The 18,171-nt window shown below is 40.5% G+C and overlaps 1 protein-coding gene and 1 pseudogene across 3 annotated transcripts; one reads left to right on the top strand and one right to left on the bottom strand.

The window, feature by feature from the left end:
• The window catches only part of LOC139706175 (dnaJ homolog subfamily B member 6-like), a 61,630-nt pseudogene extending 46,679 nt beyond the window's left edge, over nt 1-14,951 (bottom strand).
• Nucleotides 676-12,193, top strand: LOC139706068 (serpin B9-like). Of its 3 annotated transcripts, none has more exons than XM_071613623.1 (7): nt 676-781; nt 2,783-2,960; nt 6,626-6,763; nt 7,402-7,519; nt 8,881-9,023; nt 10,142-10,297; nt 10,874-12,193. In XM_071613623.1, the coding sequence occupies exons 2-7, from the start codon at nt 2,793-2,795 to the stop codon at nt 11,276-11,278; spliced, it is 1,128 nt and encodes a 375-aa protein (XP_071469724.1). In that variant the 5' UTR covers nt 676-781; nt 2,783-2,792; the 3' UTR covers nt 11,279-12,193. The 3 variants fall into 3 exon arrangements, with proteins under 3 accessions (XP_071469724.1, XP_071469725.1, XP_071469726.1); XM_071613624.1 differs by lacking the exon at nt 676-781 and adding an exon at nt 788-1,116; XM_071613625.1 differs by lacking the exons at nt 676-781; nt 2,783-2,960; nt 6,626-6,763; nt 7,402-7,519 and adding an exon at nt 8,517-8,583.
• Nucleotides 14,952-18,171: the final 3,220 nt, after the last annotated feature.

Genomic DNA, 18,171 nt, shown 5'->3' with positions numbered 1-18,171 from the left:
TCATAGGGTAAAAGCTGTATGTATAACTTTTTTTCCTGTTTTTATTCAAGAAGATACCTTTTCCTGTACTATGTGTTTGTTTGTTTTAAAAAAAAAAAAAAAAAATCTTACTGTTCTCACTCCATTTAGATCACCTGCACTGTAATTCTGTTCAGGAAAAGATTTGGTTTCTACAAGCTTTCCAAACTTCTGTTGACAACATGATAGCTTTTCTGTGGTCTTTGTATCAGGCTTACAGGTAATTTTGGAATTTTCTTTCTTTGCATCCAAATATTTTAAAAAGTCAAGTGATTCTTCCTCGGATATCAAAGATTTATACTCAATATTTGGTTTATAAAAATTACACTGTTTTCTCCTACAGGGAGAAGAGCGGTATAACTGAATCATAACGGTAGTCCTACTCTTAGTTTCTGAGGACCCTCCCTACCATTCCCATCACCAACAACCTATAAGGGGAACAGACACACTCCATCCAGGAGAATCCCTCCTTCGTGTCAGGGAGGAGGCTCACGATACACTTACCAGACTTTCCTCCCCTAAAAACCCAGCCTGTCATTCTGCCTTTGCTTTCTGAAGCAGGAAAGCCCAGAGTTCTAGGTTCTCTGCCCTGCCCCAGCCCCAGTTGTGTTTTCCCAGCCAATGCCCCTTGCAGTCAGCCTTGCAGTCAGCCTTTTGTTGTCGGGTTCAGAGCACTTTCGGTTTCAGAATCTTGTAAAGAGCATGAAGTGCGCAACTCCAGCCCCAACCCCTGGCGTCTGGCGTGGTGTTCCAGTGCGTACCGGTGAGTGACAGAAGGGCAAGGGGCGTTAGTGACCCATCCCTGGGCAAGAGCAGATCCTAGCCTGTGACCCAGGTCATCCGGGGCGCCTTCTCTGGAGCTGCAGATTGGAAGACAGAAACTCCCGCAGGAAAACCGGAAGGATAAATGGTCTCTCCTCCTGCTGAGGCCCCAACTGAACCTGAGAGACACACAGCTGCAGGCGCCTGGTCGTGCCTTAGGAAGTCCGCACCAGGCTAGCAGCACTGAGACCTGAGGCAGCTGCGGTGCTGAGGCTGGTAGTGAGGACAGGGGACCAGGAGAGACAAGTTTTGGAAACCTGAGGCCACTCCTGGAAGGTGGGATCCGAGGACAGGGGATTGAGCAGAGTAAACAAGAGAACCCCAGAAAACAGTACCATTTCTGGGTTTACAGAAATAGCTTATTGGGCAATCACAGCTGTCACCTTGCTTAGGGCTGGTCTCAGAGAAAGGTAGCATGATGTCAATAAGACAAAGACACTGCACAGCCTCCTGGCTTCTCTGCTTGCCTCTTGCCTGCCCCTGCTGGACCTGGACCTCACCATGGTGGGTGTCCATGCTCCAACACAGCTCCCACCTCCTGGCCCTATTTTCTCACCTCTCCTCTCTCCTCAGGGAGTCACAGCCTGACTTCTGCCTCACCTCTTCTATGTGCTTTTTTTTTCCCTCAAATTATTGGGAAATCAATTTATTGTCATCTTGATTTGGAGATGTGTAACTTTCATTTTTAGGAAATTACAAAAAATAAGTGAAACAGCAATTCCTTTTCCAGATTCATATAATACTTTTTTTTTTGCATTTCATATACTAAAATATCTGTTTCTCTGTGCTTTTAAAATCCCCAGTCTCCAGTTCAAAATCCCAGCACCCTTTATTTATCTGAGATTTTCCCCCTAGTTGAGAGAGCTCTTGCTGTTTCCTGAGCATGTTTGCAGGTGCTTAGAATCAGGATGCCAGGCACCTTTCCTGCAGAGAGCAGCCAGTCTTGGGGGTCCAACAATGGATGAGGCAAGGAACTACAATAAGGAGGGATGAGTCAGAGTCAGGGAGGAGGGAACTCTAGAATAGACATCAGAGGTCTCCTGGTGGTGAGCCTAGGGAGGAAAGGTGAGTGATTTGAGCCTGGTGACAGAGATGGGATAGGGAGACTTTTAAGTTGGTTATCAATGTTGGCCAAGGATCAGAGGTGATGGGGGGATCAGGGAGGGTAGAGGTGGAGGCTGTGAGAGGTGGGAGGCTGGAGCAGGGGATGGGGCCAAGCAGATGGGAAGCCATTTAGGAAAGGCATTTTTGAGCTTATCCTTAGGGCCACTGGAGATTTAACGGAGAGCTCATAGGATCAAGAGAGCACTTCTCTCTCAGGATGCTGTGTGTCCATCTGGGGTCCTGACATTCTAATCCCATGTCCTGAGGCTCCCCAGCCCACTTGAATTGCATTTTAGTGAACAGGGGCTATTCCAATGGAGAACTCAGGGGCAGGGAGATCAGAGGCTCTGGAGAGGAGCCAGGTGGTCTGGACTAGGCACAGGGTCACAGGGGCTGGAGAAGTGGAGTGGGGTAGAAAGATTTGGGAGGGGTCTGAAGACAGGCCTGGACAATAGGTTTGGGGGGAACTTGGAGAAATGGGAAGGAGTCAGGGAGGTTTCCCAAGGTTTAAGGCCAGCCCCTGGTGAGGGAGGGCCTTACTGCATAGAGCTGCCCACTGGTGTTTTCACTCCTCCTCTGGCTTCACACCTACCACCTCCCTGCTCTTGCTTTGACCTGTCACCTGCTGTTCCCTGCATGCTTTTCTGCTCTTCCTTTCCTTGCCAGTTTGATGTTGTACAGACACCAGCCCCTTCCTCACATGTCTAATCTACTCCCATGGCTTTTGCTGGTACTCAGAAATTTTCTGAATTCACAAGAAAAATGAAAGCCAAGCAGAGACCACACACAGTGTCCTCAGCCCCATTTCATTGTGTTTCTCTGTCTTCTTTGCCCCCAGACCCTGCATCATGGATTCTCTTTCAAAAGCAAATGGCACCTTTGCCATCCAGGTTTTGAAGATGCTGTGTCAAGACAGACCTTCACAAAATGTGTTTTTTTCTCCCCTGAGCATCTCCTCTGCCCTGGCCATGGTCCTCCTGGGGGCAAAGGGCAACACCAAGGTCCAGATGGCTCAGGTAAGCTTTCCTGTCACCCAGGAGGAGGAACTAGTCTGCAAGGCTTGTCTCCTGTCTCTTCCTTCAGTTTTTCCAGAACTGTTGAGGAAGGAGGGGTGAGCCTAGACCATTTCAGGGAGGGGGTGCAGAGGAAGGAGGGGAGAGAGACGAGAAATCTCTCCAGTGACATTTTTATTTTTGTCGGCAGGCATGAATAATTTCCCCAATTAATAATCTGAAGAATTTCTCAGAACTCTCTCAGAACTTTGCCTGGCAGTTTGTTTAGAAAATGAAGCTCAGATCTGGGGGAGTAGCTCTGTGGTAAAGCATGCGCCTAGCATGCACTTAATCACATGCACAGACCATGAAAACAGGAGTAGTTTAGTTGAACAAGCATTCAGTGAACATCTGGAAATGATTAAGAACCAGTTCCTGCCTCTGAAGGTTTTGCCTGGTGGGGTTGGGGGGATGGGGGGTTGGGATGGGGGTAGTAAGACACAGGTGCCTGAGAAAAAGCCTAAAAGCTTGTGTCATTGTTGAGCTCTACCCTTGCTCACACTTTTGGGTGCTGATGAGGCAGTGTGACTTTCTGTTTCCTGGAGGGCCCTTTTCAGTAATGACTGCTCATTTTAATAATTCCGCTGTTCTGATGAAGGAGTGAAGGTTTATGCATAGAGGAAGTTCTCTCTGCTTATGTCTTGGGATCTGTAGAGCGTATTTTGACATAATATACATACATGGAGTATAACTTATTGTAACGAGGATCCCATTCTTGTGGTTGTAAATGATTTGAGGTTTCACTGGTGGTGTATTCGTATATGAACATAGGATATTTATATCCAATTTATCCTACTGTCATTCCTATTCCCATCCCTTCTCCCTTCCCTTCATTCCTCTTTGTCTACTCCACTGAACTTCTATTCTTCCCTCTACCCCATCATTGTGTGTGAGCATCCACATATCAGAGAGAACATTTAGCCTTTGTTTTTTGGTGATTGGCTTATTTCACTTATCATGGTAATCTCCAGATCCATCCATTTACTGGAAATAATCATAAAATCATTCTTTTCTATGTCTGAGTAATATTCCATTGTGTATATATACCACCTTTTCTTTATCCATTCATCTGTCGAATGTCATCTAGGTTGGAATCATAGCTCAGCTATGGTGAATTGGACTGCTTTAAACATTGATGTGGCTGCATCACTGTAGTATGCTGACTTTAAGTGCTTTGGGTATAGACCATGGAGTGGAATAACTGGGTATAGACCATGGAGTGGGATAACTGGATCAAATGGTGGTTCCATTCCAAGTTTTCTGAGGAATCTACATACTGCTTTCCAGAGTGGTTGCACCAATTTGCAGTCCCACCAGTAATATATGAGTGTACCTTCCCCGCCACACACATCCTTGCCACCATTATGAAAGTCTTAAAAAAGAAAACTAGAAAAGAAAAAGTCCCTGAGGACCCACTCTGAGGAGACAGCCATCTGAGAATGTGAAGTATTTTCTTCTAGTTTCATGTCCTCTTTTTGGCTTTAAATTTTACACTTGATGATCAATGGTATCTTCATGTTCACAAATATTCTTCAATTAATGGGAGGACTCATTGAGATGATTCATCTAAAGCAAATGTTCAACATGAATTAGCTGTTACTATAATAGTGATATCACAGTCTCAGGTCAAATCGATTTCAGCCTTCAGTTTTCAATTGTGGTAAAATACACACATAATTTGCCACCTAAATAATTTTTAAACCTACAATTCAGTGGCATTTGTTCTGTTTTTGACAGATTTTCTTCTCAATAATCTATAAACTTTATGAAATGAATTTAATTGCTTTTTATCTTTTTCTATAAGACAGTGTGTATGTAGTATATGAGAAATATAGCTGTTGAATATTAGAAAAAAAAATTATTTCCAAAGATCATCTAAGCCATTTAAAAATTTTATCTTTCATTGTTTTTTCTTTGTATATTCACACTTTTGGTGGAGGGGCGGATTTTTAAAATTAAAATATATTTTTAAATAATAGACAGAAACACGAAAATTTTACATATTTGTGGGGTAACTATGTGATGTTTTAATTTGTGTAATGTTACATTGTGTAATGTTCAAACCAGGGTAAGCAGATCTGTTACCTCAAATGCTTATCATTTCTTTGAGGTGAAAGCATAGAACATTCTTTCTTTTAATTTCATAGCACATTCTTCTCACTATAGTCACCTACTGTACTTCAGCTACCAGAACCTCTTGTTCCTAATGGTAACTCAATGCCCATTGACCAACTTTTCCCCATGTTCATATCTCTGGGCTTTTATGTGGTGATTCATAGTTTACACTTTGATGAAAATAATCTAGTTTTCATTATTTTAACATTTCCTCTGTATCCATTTCTGTGTAATTTCTTTTTCATTTATAACTTTACTTGTGGGTAATTTTTAAAAATTTTTTTCTTTATCTTTTTCAATAGCTGATGTCTATTTTATGTGGATATGTGTGCTTTCTTTGAAAGAACCAGTTCTTAGGCTCATTATCTATTTTATATTTTCCCCTAAATGACTTAGGGGAAATTTTTCAGCACCTTTTCTAACATCATGAGTTGGAGGTTTTGTTATTTCATTATTTCCTTAGTAATATGAAAACAATGCTGTTTTTACTATCTTTGGTCAAATTCTTTGGTCTGGTAATATAATATTTATTTTGATTATTTTCTAAATCATCTGTCATATATTTAGGATAGTAACTTAAATGACTCTTTAGAATCATTTATTTAGAAGAGAATTACTTATTTAGAATAAACAACTTGTTATTTGGCTGTTACATAGAGGAGTTATTTCTTTAGAAAGTGTTTTCAATAATTACTTAGTAGGTTAAAATTCCACATAGTTGGTATTTTATTTGTAGTGCTATTAACTTTAAGCTTACTATATTGAGCTCCTTGAATATAAACTGTGTCAACTGTGTAATTTGTAATTTTAGAGTCAATTGAAACTTTTCATGGCCTAGTATGTGACAATTGTTTTGAAGTATTAAAGAATCTTATATTATCTCTCAAGGGTACTGTTTAAGAACTCATGTATGTGTGTTCAGTGGTAGAGCAATTGCCTGGCATGGGTGAGGTCCTGGATTCAATTCCCAGCACAGCAATAAATAAATAAGTCTTTAAAAATACAAATAAATATATAAGTAAAATTGTAAAAAAGAAGGAACTCTTTGTTCTTATTAATCATATAAATTATTTTACACTTTCATTTCTTTTCAAAGATTATTGTTATAATTGCATTCCTGTCCAATTTTTTCTTGGATTTTTAGTGTTTTTAACCGCATATTTTTTTGTGCGATGAATTACAGTGAAGTTTTTCTCTATTTCTGACACATTTATGCTCTCCCTGGGATGCAGGACTTAAGAATAGTCCCTTTTCTGAACCTCTCTTGCCCCTTTTAATTTTTTCCTAATGCTCATCTATAAACTATGCAGAGAGCTCCGTGCAGGTGCAAAACCTGTATCTTTTACTCACCAGTTTCCTGGCCCTTATCTCCACCCACCTCACCAGTGTCACTTCTCAGTGTGAACAACTTCCCATCAAAGGATGAATTTTATGGAGTATTTGAGAAAAAAAAAATTGCTTGCAAATTCTTATTGAGACCCAAATTCAGAGAGTTTTCTTGCTTTCCTTCACAGGCACTGTCTTTAAACACAGAGGAAGACATCCATAAGGGCTTCCAGATGCTTCTCACCGAAGTGAACAAGGCTAACTCAAAGTACTTGCTTAGAATAGCCAACAGGCTCTTTGGAGAGAAGACTTGTGATTTCCTCTCAGTAAGTTGAGTCAGCAGAACAATAAAAGTTGTATTTAGAATACCTGGTGATATACAACCCAGAAGGGAGACCCCAGAGACCAGGCAGGATGGCACACTTGGGAGCCTGAGGCAGGAGGCTGGTGAGATTGAGAACAGCTTGACCTCCTAATAGGACCCTTATCTTAAAAATAAAATGGAAAAAGATCTTGGAACATAGCTGCTTGATAGAGCATTTGCCTAGCATGCTGAAGGCCCTGGGCTCAATCCCCAGGACTCCAAGAAAAAAAAAGAAAAAGAAACAGAATCCTAGATAACTTGAGAAATACATGGCAAACTTTATTTTTTATAAAGACCCAAATTCTATAATCATACCTTGTATTATTTCAAATTATGCCACATCTAAAATTTTATTGCATTTCATTATTCATCTGTGGTTATTCAGGGAATAGGACATACCTCCTTAGAAACCTCAATATTTTATCAACTAGTAGCTTAAAATTTCATTAGGTTTTAAGAGATATTCCTGTTCTTTTTAATTAATATATATATATATATATATATATATATATATATATATATAGCAATCAGAATGTTTTGAAGTTCACTGACATTTTTTATTTAGCAACATGGCCTCACTGAACACTTTTCTCTCCGAAGACATTTAAGGAGTCCTGTCTTCAGTTCTACCATGCGAAGCTGAAGCGGCTGTCCTTTGCCAAAGCTACAGAGAAGTCCAGGAAGCATATAAACACCTGGGTCTCAAAAGAGACAAAAGGTCAGAATTATGAGTTAATTTACCCCCCTCCCACCCCAGCTCTCTCCTCCTCTCCTCTCTCCTCTCCCTCTCCTCCTGACTGCTAATGTCACTGGTGTTGCAGGAGGTCAGAGGAAGGTTGCCTGGCCGAACCTCATGGTGTGTGTGAACCTTAATGGCTCACAGAAGACCTGATCAATGCTCAGGTTTTCAAAACCAGAGGATCAATGCTGTCTGTTCTCCTAGGATGAAAGTGACTGATAAAAGTGTAAAAAAAAAAAAAAAAAAACCCTCATAGGCCAGATTTCCCGTGTAATACTTTACATTAGAACATACTGTCACTGGCCTGTAATGTTCACATGGCAGCTGACTGTCCTCTCTGGGAGAAGATCAGTGGCCAGGTCTTCTCCAAGTCATGCCCTTGGCCCTCCTCTTCCTGGGGTCCGTTTGAACTGCATTCCTCCCACTTTTACATGTGAACCTGACTTCTACTGCTTCTTTCCTATCTCTCACTTAAGTGCCCTTCATGAGACTGAGAAGCCTCGACTTCATTAGTCAACCACAGAGCCTCTCCCAGCACAGATCAATTCTACACACTGAAAACACTCTCTGCGTGGAGTAAAAACTACACATTCTAACCTTGGTGCTCAAGATCAATGATGGTTTGATGTTTGAACCATTCAGACACTTATGTACCACTAGGAACATCCCTATTTCTGCTAACAAATGAGATAGTAAAAAATAGAGGTAATTATTTCCACTATTTCTTTTTGGAATCTTTATGTCTTGTGCCCTTTTGAGGCAGCAAATTAGCAGGTAATACTCTTATTTCTTGGAAACATACCCTTTGATATCCAGGGTAAGAAGGAAGTACCTTCACCTACCCAAATCATTGTCTGTTCCAGGGATACCAGGAGGATGCAATCATAGTATCTCTTCCAGTTGTTTCCAGAAACTCCTCCTGTGCCCCTTGTGTGGAGCCGTCCATTCCGGCTGCCTCTGGAATGTTGCCAGGTAGCTGTACAGTGTTAGAACTGGGCCTGACCACAGGGCCTTAGACCTGACACTGCTCTTACCCACAGCAGGTAACATCAGCTCCTACCCAGCCCCTCTCTCCTTTCCTACTTGTCTTCTCCAACCTGGTGTCGAGTTTCTGCTTTGTCCCAACCTGCTTTCCTCCAGTGACTTAGAAGTCTTTCACCATCTTCAACTTCGTGGCTCTTCTAGTGTCTGTCATAACTGAGATTTTTGACTTTTATACATATCATCCAAACTCAGCACATTTAAAAACAGAATATTTGGATCTCCAAGACATCGTTCTCATGCTTATTCACCACAGATTCAGAAAAAGCAACTGACAGAGTTTGTGCTTGTTTTGAAAGGTAAAATTCCAGACTTGCTACCAATGAACTCTATTGATAAGCAGGCCAGGCTGGTTCTTGTCAATGCCATCTACTTCAAAGGAACATGGGATGAGCCATTTGTCAAATCATGCACGTGTGAAATGCCTTTTAAAATAAACCAGGTAAGGAAAAACTTAAAAAAAAAAATCATGCTTGTCTGATGAAAAAATTCAATAGAAAAGGTTAACTTCATAAGGTATAAGTGGTTAAAAATAATTTCAAACTTAACATCTATCTGAATGAATTTTTAATTTATTAGAAAAATTCATATGAATAAATAATTTCTTATCTATTATGATTTGCATCTTATTACCTTTAACTGCTTTTGATTAAGTCTCATGCATATATTGGTTTAACCTCATTCTGAAAACAAAGAATTTCTGTATACATAAGTTACCTAGATTGAAAGCAAAACAATGTGATATATATATATATATATATATATATATATATATATATATATAATATTATATTATATACACATATATATCTCACACATAAGGCAAGGTACAAAGAGGGAATATGATGTCACATTTCTATAATCGTGGTTTTGTTTTTGTGATATTTGCAGTGCTGTTGATCAACCCAAGGACTTGTGCATGTTAATCAAACTCTGAATCACCATGCTACAACCCAGCCTTTTATTTATTTTTGTTTTTAATTTTTTTGGTACCAGGGATTGAACTCAGGGACACTCAATCCTTGAGCCACATCCCCAACCCTATTTTGTGCTTTATTTAAAGACAGAGTCTCACTGAGTTGCTTAGTGCCTCACCATTGCTGAGGCTGGCTTTGAACTCATGATCATCCTGCCTCAGCATCTCGAGCCTCTGGGATTACAGGCATGTACCACCATAACCAGCCATTCCAGCCTTTTAATCAATTATTTTAAAAATTAAAATAAACTTTCATTTGAATTGGCGTTAGTACTAACTTATCATTATTAATTCAGCATCTGTTTCTTTCTACTATTAAAAATGAGTGGCAAAGGCCTTTGTTGACTGTGAGGTATAACTTCAATTAAAGTAGAAATGAGCGTAGTTTGCCAAATTCGTTAATACCTTAAAATATAATTTAATTCAATGAGGAAACTTGTATGCATTAAGCCCTCCCCTTTATAAGGTATGTTTCAGATAACTATTTATTAATTTCTAGCAGCCGCTGGAACACAGCAGGGTTGAATTTTCTTGTCTCTTTTTGTACTATTTTAAATTTGTGCTCATCTGTTCATTCCTCTCAGAAGGAGGAAAGACCCGTGCAGATGATGTGTCAGGAAGCCTATTTTAACATCGGCTACGTGAATGAGGTGCAGACACAGGTGTTGGAGCTGCCCTACGCCGACAAGGAGCTGAGCATGATCATTCTGCTCCCGGACGATGGTGTGGATCTCAGCTCGGTGAGTCAGGAGGGGCTGCAGTCCTTTGCACTCAGAATTTCTGTGGGAGGATTCCAGTTATATTCTGTGCGCCTTTTCAACAGACCTCTAATCCATCAGCTTAAAATGGCCCATCCCTCTTCTTGCTTCCTTGTGGTATGATCCCTATATTGAGAAAGTCACCATCCTCTCAATAGGGGGGTAGTGCACTGTAATACCCTAAGAGATCTCTGTGCGCAGAGTGGCCTCCATGGGCTCTCCCTCTCTCCAGCTCCCTAACTATGATGAAGAACTAAGCCTCATTCAAACCAACAAATACCACTAGATAAGCACCATCCACTGGGCGTGGACACTTGTCAGAATGAAACATCTACAGTGGATGGATAAGGAGGGGCAACCACAGTCTTCCTGCAGGGAAGTCACATATGGGATAGCACGTGGGGTGGTGGACAGGTCAGAGCCCTCACAAGCTTCCGGGCAGCTGAAGGAGCCGCCCATCCTGTGTGGACAGTCAACATGAAATGTTCATGCAAATGTCTGTGTGTCCGTCGATACCCACCATAGTCTGACTATGAACCTGTGATTCTGGTCTTTCAGGTGGAAAATAACCTGACTTTTGAGAAATTCATAGCCTGGACCGAGGCAGCCTCTTTGCAGAATACTGAAGTAGAAGTTCTCCTTCCAAAATTTAAACTGCAGGAGGATTATGAAATGAAGTCTGTGCTTCAGCGTTTGGGAATGGTCGATGTCTTTCAAGAGGGCCAGGCTGACTTCTCTGCCATGTCAACTGAGACAGACCTGTGTCTGTCCAAGGTTGTGCACAAGAGTGTCGTGGAGGTGAATGAAGAAGGCACTGAGGCTGCGGCAGCCACGGGCATAGTCATTGTGGCAGACTGCTCATCATGTTCACCAATGTTCTGTGCTGACCACCCCTTCCTTTTCTTCATCAGGCATAACCAAACCAACACTGTTCTGTTCTGTGGGAGGTTCTCATCTCCCTAAGAGTTGTACTTCCTCTGCATGGAGAGTTGTTCTCTTTCTGTGTCCCCAAGTTTCCTCTACAGTTTATAAGGATGGGCCTTTAGCTGAACAGGGTCCTAAGCCTTCTAAACAACTTACCAGTGTGATCTCATGATGCAGCACACTCAGCTGTCCCCATACTGCCCACTCGTTTGTACCACAGAACCAGGTCATGGCCAATAGGCTGTCCTGATTCCCTGTTGTATTAGGATGAGTGCAGTACAGATGCCTAGGATAGCTTGCAAACTTTCCCCAGATGGCCCCAAACACATTTCCCAGTCATTCCACATGCAATGCAATTCCACCTGTCTTAGCCTGAATGCCACAGTAGTAATAAATGCTGGTCTACTATTACTACTATTCTAGTTTAAACAAAAAAACTTTAATGCACATTTTAATTTTATCTTTCTTTGGCTTTCACCATTCCCCTGGTATATGCTAAGCACTGAATTAGACACTGGGGATACAAGGGGATAGAGTCATGGTCCTTTGACCCCTGCTTTTTTTATGTGGGTTCCCAATTCATATAGTGTTTATGACAACCAGATTGGATGGTTGTATAACTTTGAACTACTCTGTGATCCTCTTGCAGCCAGAACACCTTGCCTCATGGTATTGCATTGCTCTACCTCCTACCCCAATAGTTAAATGACATTCAGCCCTCAAAGTTAAAAAACAGTTCAAATGTCACCATCTTCAAGACATTTTCCTATCCTCCATAATCAGATATACATCTTTGAACTTTCACAATAACTGCCCTTGGTAGTTGCATTATTTATTTATTAACTGTCTGTATTCTTAGTTATGACTAGGCCTTAAACTCGCCAAGGCTTATGATTATGTCCTGGATGTGTTCATGCTATTTATAGTGCAATAATAAATAATTTGAGCATATAAGACCTCTGTAATGTGTGTTTTTTAAGTGGCTGAAAATCAACAACTCTATTATTCCTCTTAGATATTTTTATCCCTACGACACTTGCATTTACACAGTCCAATGCCATCAAAATACGTTGTGCAAAGATAATGTGCAAACATGAGTTTTACTGTCACCCAAATTTTCATTGCCTCAAAGAAAAACCCATATCCACTAAGCAGTAAATCTTTATCCCTTTCTCCCTCCAGCCACTGACAACCATGAATCTGCTTTTTGTGTCCATGGATTTACCTGTTCTGCATATTTCATGTAAATTGAATTATGAAATATATTACCTTTTGTGCCTGGCTTCTTCATTTAGTGTGATATGTTCTAGGTTGAGTCATTTTGTAGCATGTATCTGTATTTTAATCCTTTTTATGACTGAATAATATTCCAGTACCTGAATATGACACAATTGTTTTATTCACTCATCCAGTGGTGGGAATTTGGATTTTTGCCCCCTTGTGGTTGTTTTTAATAGTGCTGCTATGAAAGTGCATGTATGTGAATTTGCTTGAATACCTATATACACTGTTTTGTGCATATACAGATTTAGGAATGAAATTGTTGGTCATAAGATAATTCTATTTAACATTTTTTTTTGGGGGGGGCACTGGGGATTGAACTCAGGGGCACTCAAACAATGAACCACATCCTCAGACCTATTTTGTATTTTATTTAGAGACAGGGTCTCACGGAGTTGCTTAGAGCTTGCATTTGCTGAGGCTGGGTTTGAACTCTCAATCCTCCTGCCTCAGCCTCCTGAGCTGGTGGGATTACAGGCACGGTTTAACTTTTTGAAGAACCACCAACCATGTAACATTCCTACCAGCAATGTATGAGATTCCAATTTCTCTGCATATCTTTATTTCAAAATCATGAACACACTCATGGTGATTCTTTCCATGGTGTTGGATACTCTGCCTCATCCCTGGTCCAGTTCCCTGGAGCTGGCCAACCATGGACGGAGACTCTGCAACTGTGAGCCAAAAGGAAATCTCCTTCTCCTGGTCATTCTGGTCAGATATTTGGCCACAAGCAATGAAGAACTAACACAAATGTCACAGGTGATTGCAAAAAAGCCAAGGATAAGTGGCCCAGCTACATTCCTGCTCGGGGGTGGGGTTGGGGGGACCCCCCCTCAGGTGAGCAGAATCAATAGTTTTCCATTGCTTTTAGGATAAAGATTAAGCTCCTTTTGAAAAGCTAACCAGGTAGTTCCTGATTTAACCTTTTCTCCTATCCCCCTTTGCCATTTCTCAATGTCAATCTTTTACTCTAGCCTCATAGAATTTTTTGCAGTTTCCTACTATTCCACGCTCTGCCTTTACTCTGGGGCTGTACAGTTGTGACCAATGATAGTTAGCTTCCCATTACTGTGACAAAGTACTTGTGATAATCAACATGAAAGGAGGAACCATTTATCGTGGGTCACAGTTTCAGAGGTTTCAGGCTTGGTTGGCCTCTTTGGTTGCTCTTGGGCCTGTGTCAGGACAGTTCATCATGGTGGCAGTAAGTGATGGAGCAAAGATGCTCACTCACTGTGGCCTGGAAAGCAAAGGAGGAGGTGGCTGGTGTCCTGAATATTCCCTTTCAAGACACACCACCCATGGCTTAACTTCCTCCACTAGGCCCCACTTCCAAAGGTTCCCCCTCCTCCCAGGAGCCCCTCAGGCTGGTGAATACATCTTCAACCCATGGACCTTGGTGGATATCCCAAATTCATACTCCAGCATCATCTTCTCCCTAGAAACCCCTCCTCCCTGCCCACAACCTATCACTGGCAAAACTTCACTAGTGTTTGCCAGGGTTAAAGACTCCTAAGAGCCCAGTGCAAAATGCAAATGAAAGGTCTCTTGTTCAGATTTCAGGATGTGGACCCTAGAATGTCAAATCAAGGGGACCACACAGGTGGCAGGCTCCTGAAGCAAGCTTCCCCTAGAAATTTCTATGAGTGTGGGGCAGGAGGGTTCTGAGACTGCCTCCTCTGTTAGCAAGCCACTGGCCTGTAATATAGTCTTAAGAACAAGTTCCTGTTAGTCCTCAAAGGGTGCTTGTGATAGTTTAACATTTCTATTAAATGCATGCATTGGATTATTTGTTAACCAAGCATAGCGGCTACTTCTTACCATCCATCATTAAGAACTTTGACAGTCTTTTCTAACTTCGACCCTTCGTTCACCATTCTGGAAAATTTTCTTTGGGGGTGATTTTTCTGTCATTTCTATCTTAGAAGAAAAGTTGAAGTCAAGAAAATCCATGTCCAAATGATGTTAATCCCCCGAAAGCAAAAAAAAAGAAAAAGGAAAAAAAAAAAAACAGCCACAACTTGATTCCTGCTTTGGAGAGCACCCTGTTGGTTCCCACCCCCCAAAATCCTCAAATGGTCTTCAAACGATTGTAATGACAATGGGTCCCTTCCACCAAAATATTGCTGAAGCCATCATCTGGATTCTGGAATGTGAAGTCAAATTCAAATGGACTGCGAAAATGACTTCCACCACCTCCTCCACCAAGGAAACCTTCTTTGCCACATTTGATACACGTGTCCCATTTTTAGCATTGGAAAAATTCCTCATATGCCTCAGCCACTTGTTTGAATTTTCTCTCTGCATCTTCTTTATTCTCAGGATTTTTTTTTTCTGGATGCCACATTAGTGCCAGTTTCTGCTATGCCTTTTTGATACCCACGGGTGCGGCATGTGTCTGCACACCTAGAACTTCATAGCAACACATTCTGTTTTAACCCAATTGTTGGAATGAGTTTGAGGTTACCGCTGCAGGAAGTAAGAAGGACAACAGGAAGCAGTGGGCCCCCTTGGTCTCCTCAGGGCTCCTCCCACTTTTCTGTCCCTTCCTCCTCACCTGCCATCATCTATTTAATGAACTTGTGGACAACTTGGATAACTACAATTATTTGTATTATATACTAGAGTATTATGAATGTCCTAAATATTTTCTCATATCCTTTGTATTAAAAACAAATCCCTAAAAATGGTGTTGTTGAGATTAAAGTTGGGCATATTTTGAAGCTTCTTTCCAAGCTGGTCTCCAAAATGTTGTACTGATTTTCGCTCCCACATACACTACCATTTACTAACTGCTACCTGCTTTTTTTATGAACTGAGATGCACAGTGTCCGCTCCTGGTCCTTATCTTGGACTCACAGTTCATGACCTGTTAAAGAAGCCATCCACAAAATAGCTCTTACTCAAAATTTACCAAGCTAGATCATGTTCCCCCCAGGACCACATTCATTTCAAGGAAGATGCTTTGCAAAGTGGATTTGGCAAAAAATAAATCTACAGAACTTTGCAGCTTGTACCTGCAAGTTTTTTTTTTTTTTTAATATTTACTCCTCTAATTTTAAAAATATATTGTTTCATTTTTATTGAGGTATAATTGATGTGATAAACTTCATATATTTAATATATACTGTCCCAAGCTGTCATGGGCTGTGTGTGGACTGTTGCACACACCAACCTCCTGAGGGCATAGGTCTGGCATTGCAAACTCCCTGTAAAACCTGCTCAGGGACTGATAGCCTGATGCAGGGGAACCTCCCCCTCCAGCTCTGCCTAAGATCTCATGCAGCCAAGATGTCAGTCAATCTGCTGACCACAAGACATCACCAAGCAAGACTCTGCCCTTGAAACCTTACCCCTACGTTTAATATACCCCCTTAAAGAAAATACCGGAGACATTTGGTCTTTGTCTAGTTCAAGAACTCATGTGGACTAGATCTATCAGAGGCTTTGCTTTTGTAAATCTATTTCTGAGTGTTTGTGTTTTATTATTTGTTAATTATTGGACATATTAATATTTAGGGTGGCTTAATTATTTAAGATATTAAGATTTGGAGTGGCTATTTAGGGTGGCTTGGGTTTCTCTGGGCAGAAGAATCCTCCAATGAGACGCTGGCCATCTTCCCCTTAAAAATATACAACTTAATGAATTGTGAACATTGTATACTCAGTAAAACCATCACCACCATCAAGAAAATGAGCACATTCATTACACTCAAAATAGTCCTATTTTGCAATTCTTCTTTCCATTTCTCCTTATCTCACTCCACTGCAGACATGTTTTTCCATTTTTTAGCATGTTCTTTACTTTATCAGAGTGTCATTTTGTAGTTTTATATATATATATATATATATATATATATATATATATATATATATGTGTGTGTGTGTGTGTGTGTGTGTGTGTGTGTCTGTGTGTCTGTGTTTTACATTGTTAGTCAGGTTTATTCCTAAGGATATTCTGCTTTTTGATGCTGTTATGAATGGTATTATTTTTTATTTCAGTTTCTGAGTATTTGTTGCTAGCATATAGAAATACAGTGTTTTTTGTATTTCAACCTTGTAAACTTGTTGAAGTCACTTAATAATGGCTTTTCAAAAGAGATTACATTGGATTTCCTATATAATTTTATCTTCAGCTAATAAAGACATATTTTCATCTTTATTTCCAATTTAAAATTCTCCCCCTAGACCCCCCCACCTGTTCTCTTTCTTTCTTTCTTTCTTTCTTTTTTTTTTTTTGCTTGATTGCACTGGGTAGAGCCTATAGTCTTATAAATTATTTACGATGTTAGCTATTGTTTTTTAGTAGATGCTCTTTATCAGGTTGATGAAATTTCCTTCTATTTCTAGTTTGATGAGGGTTTTAAAATAAGAATGGATGTACAATTTTGTCAAATGCTATTTCTGTATCTTCAAGATGATCATATTTTCTTCCAGATTGGTAATACGATGAATTACATTGCTTAACCTTGTCATGCTTTACTAGGTCACTTTTTAATTTTGGTTTTGAGCAATTGTATTATGACATGCCTTGGAATATATTTCATCCTGTTTTCTGTGCTTGGGGATTGTTGAGTTTTGTGGATCAATAGGATTATAGTTTTATCAAATTTGGACATTTCAGTGATCATTTTTCAAAATATTTCTTCTGTCTCCCTTCTCCCTAAGGGATACCTATTACATACATATCAAGCTGCTTGAAATAGTCCCATACTCCTTTCCCCTCTGGATAGTGGTACATTGTCAACAATTTAAGATTTAATTTGCTAATATACTGTCTTAAGAGGGTATAAGTAGTAAAAATTCCATGAAGAAATGGGGGAAATAATTGCTCAGTCCCAAGGGAAACACTACCTATGTTAACAGAAATACAAATATTCCTAATAGTTCTCTAGGGTTTGAGTAGGGCTTATCTGTGCCCTCTGGGATTCATGTTGAAATGTAATCCTCATTGTACAATATTAAGCAATGGGATGAGGTGGGACATTTAATAGGTGATTAGGCTCCAACCTAATAAACAAAGTAATTAATCCATTAAACCAAGTTAACTAAGGGTTAATGGGTTGAGAGTGGGTCCAATATAAAACCTGGTTTGGCCATGTGTCTAGTGTGCCCCTCGATTCTTGCCATGGATACTTTGCATTGCACTGGGACTCTGCCCTTAAGTCGGCCATTGCCCGGTAAAGTCCCTTGAACCTGGACCAGAACTGTGAGCCAAAATGAACCTCTTTCCTTTATAATAAAAACCATCTGTGGTATTGAAGATGAACTAAGTCATGGTACTCAGTTTCAATGGTGCTGAGGCACCTAAACAGTTCAACCATCAGGCCATCGTTGATCTTGGGGGCCAATGTTAGAACATGTCACTCTGTGAAAAGAAACAAATGAGGTACAAACACAAATGGAGGGTGTCTTCAATCTGTGGAACTGATCAGCCCTGAGAAAGGGTCTTTAGTTAATCAATCAAGTCTAGGTTTATCAATTCTGATTAAAGGACCTTGAATAAGACACATGAAAGAAGCAGTCACCTTAACAGGTAAAGGTGATAGGAAAAAAGACTCAGACTCCAGGAAGAGGCTTCCCAAGTGCATGAGTTGGGGGAGATGGGTCCATCAGTCTCAGTCTCACAGAGGTGGTACAGTCAGTCA

This window comes from Marmota flaviventris, chromosome 6 (assembly GCF_047511675.1).
Source record: "Marmota flaviventris isolate mMarFla1 chromosome 6, mMarFla1.hap1, whole genome shotgun sequence".
NCBI classification, from domain to species: Eukaryota; Metazoa; Chordata; class Mammalia; order Rodentia; family Sciuridae; genus Marmota; species Marmota flaviventris.
The sequence above is the reverse complement of the archived record's forward strand: the minus strand, read 5'-3'. Positions and strand labels throughout refer to the sequence as shown.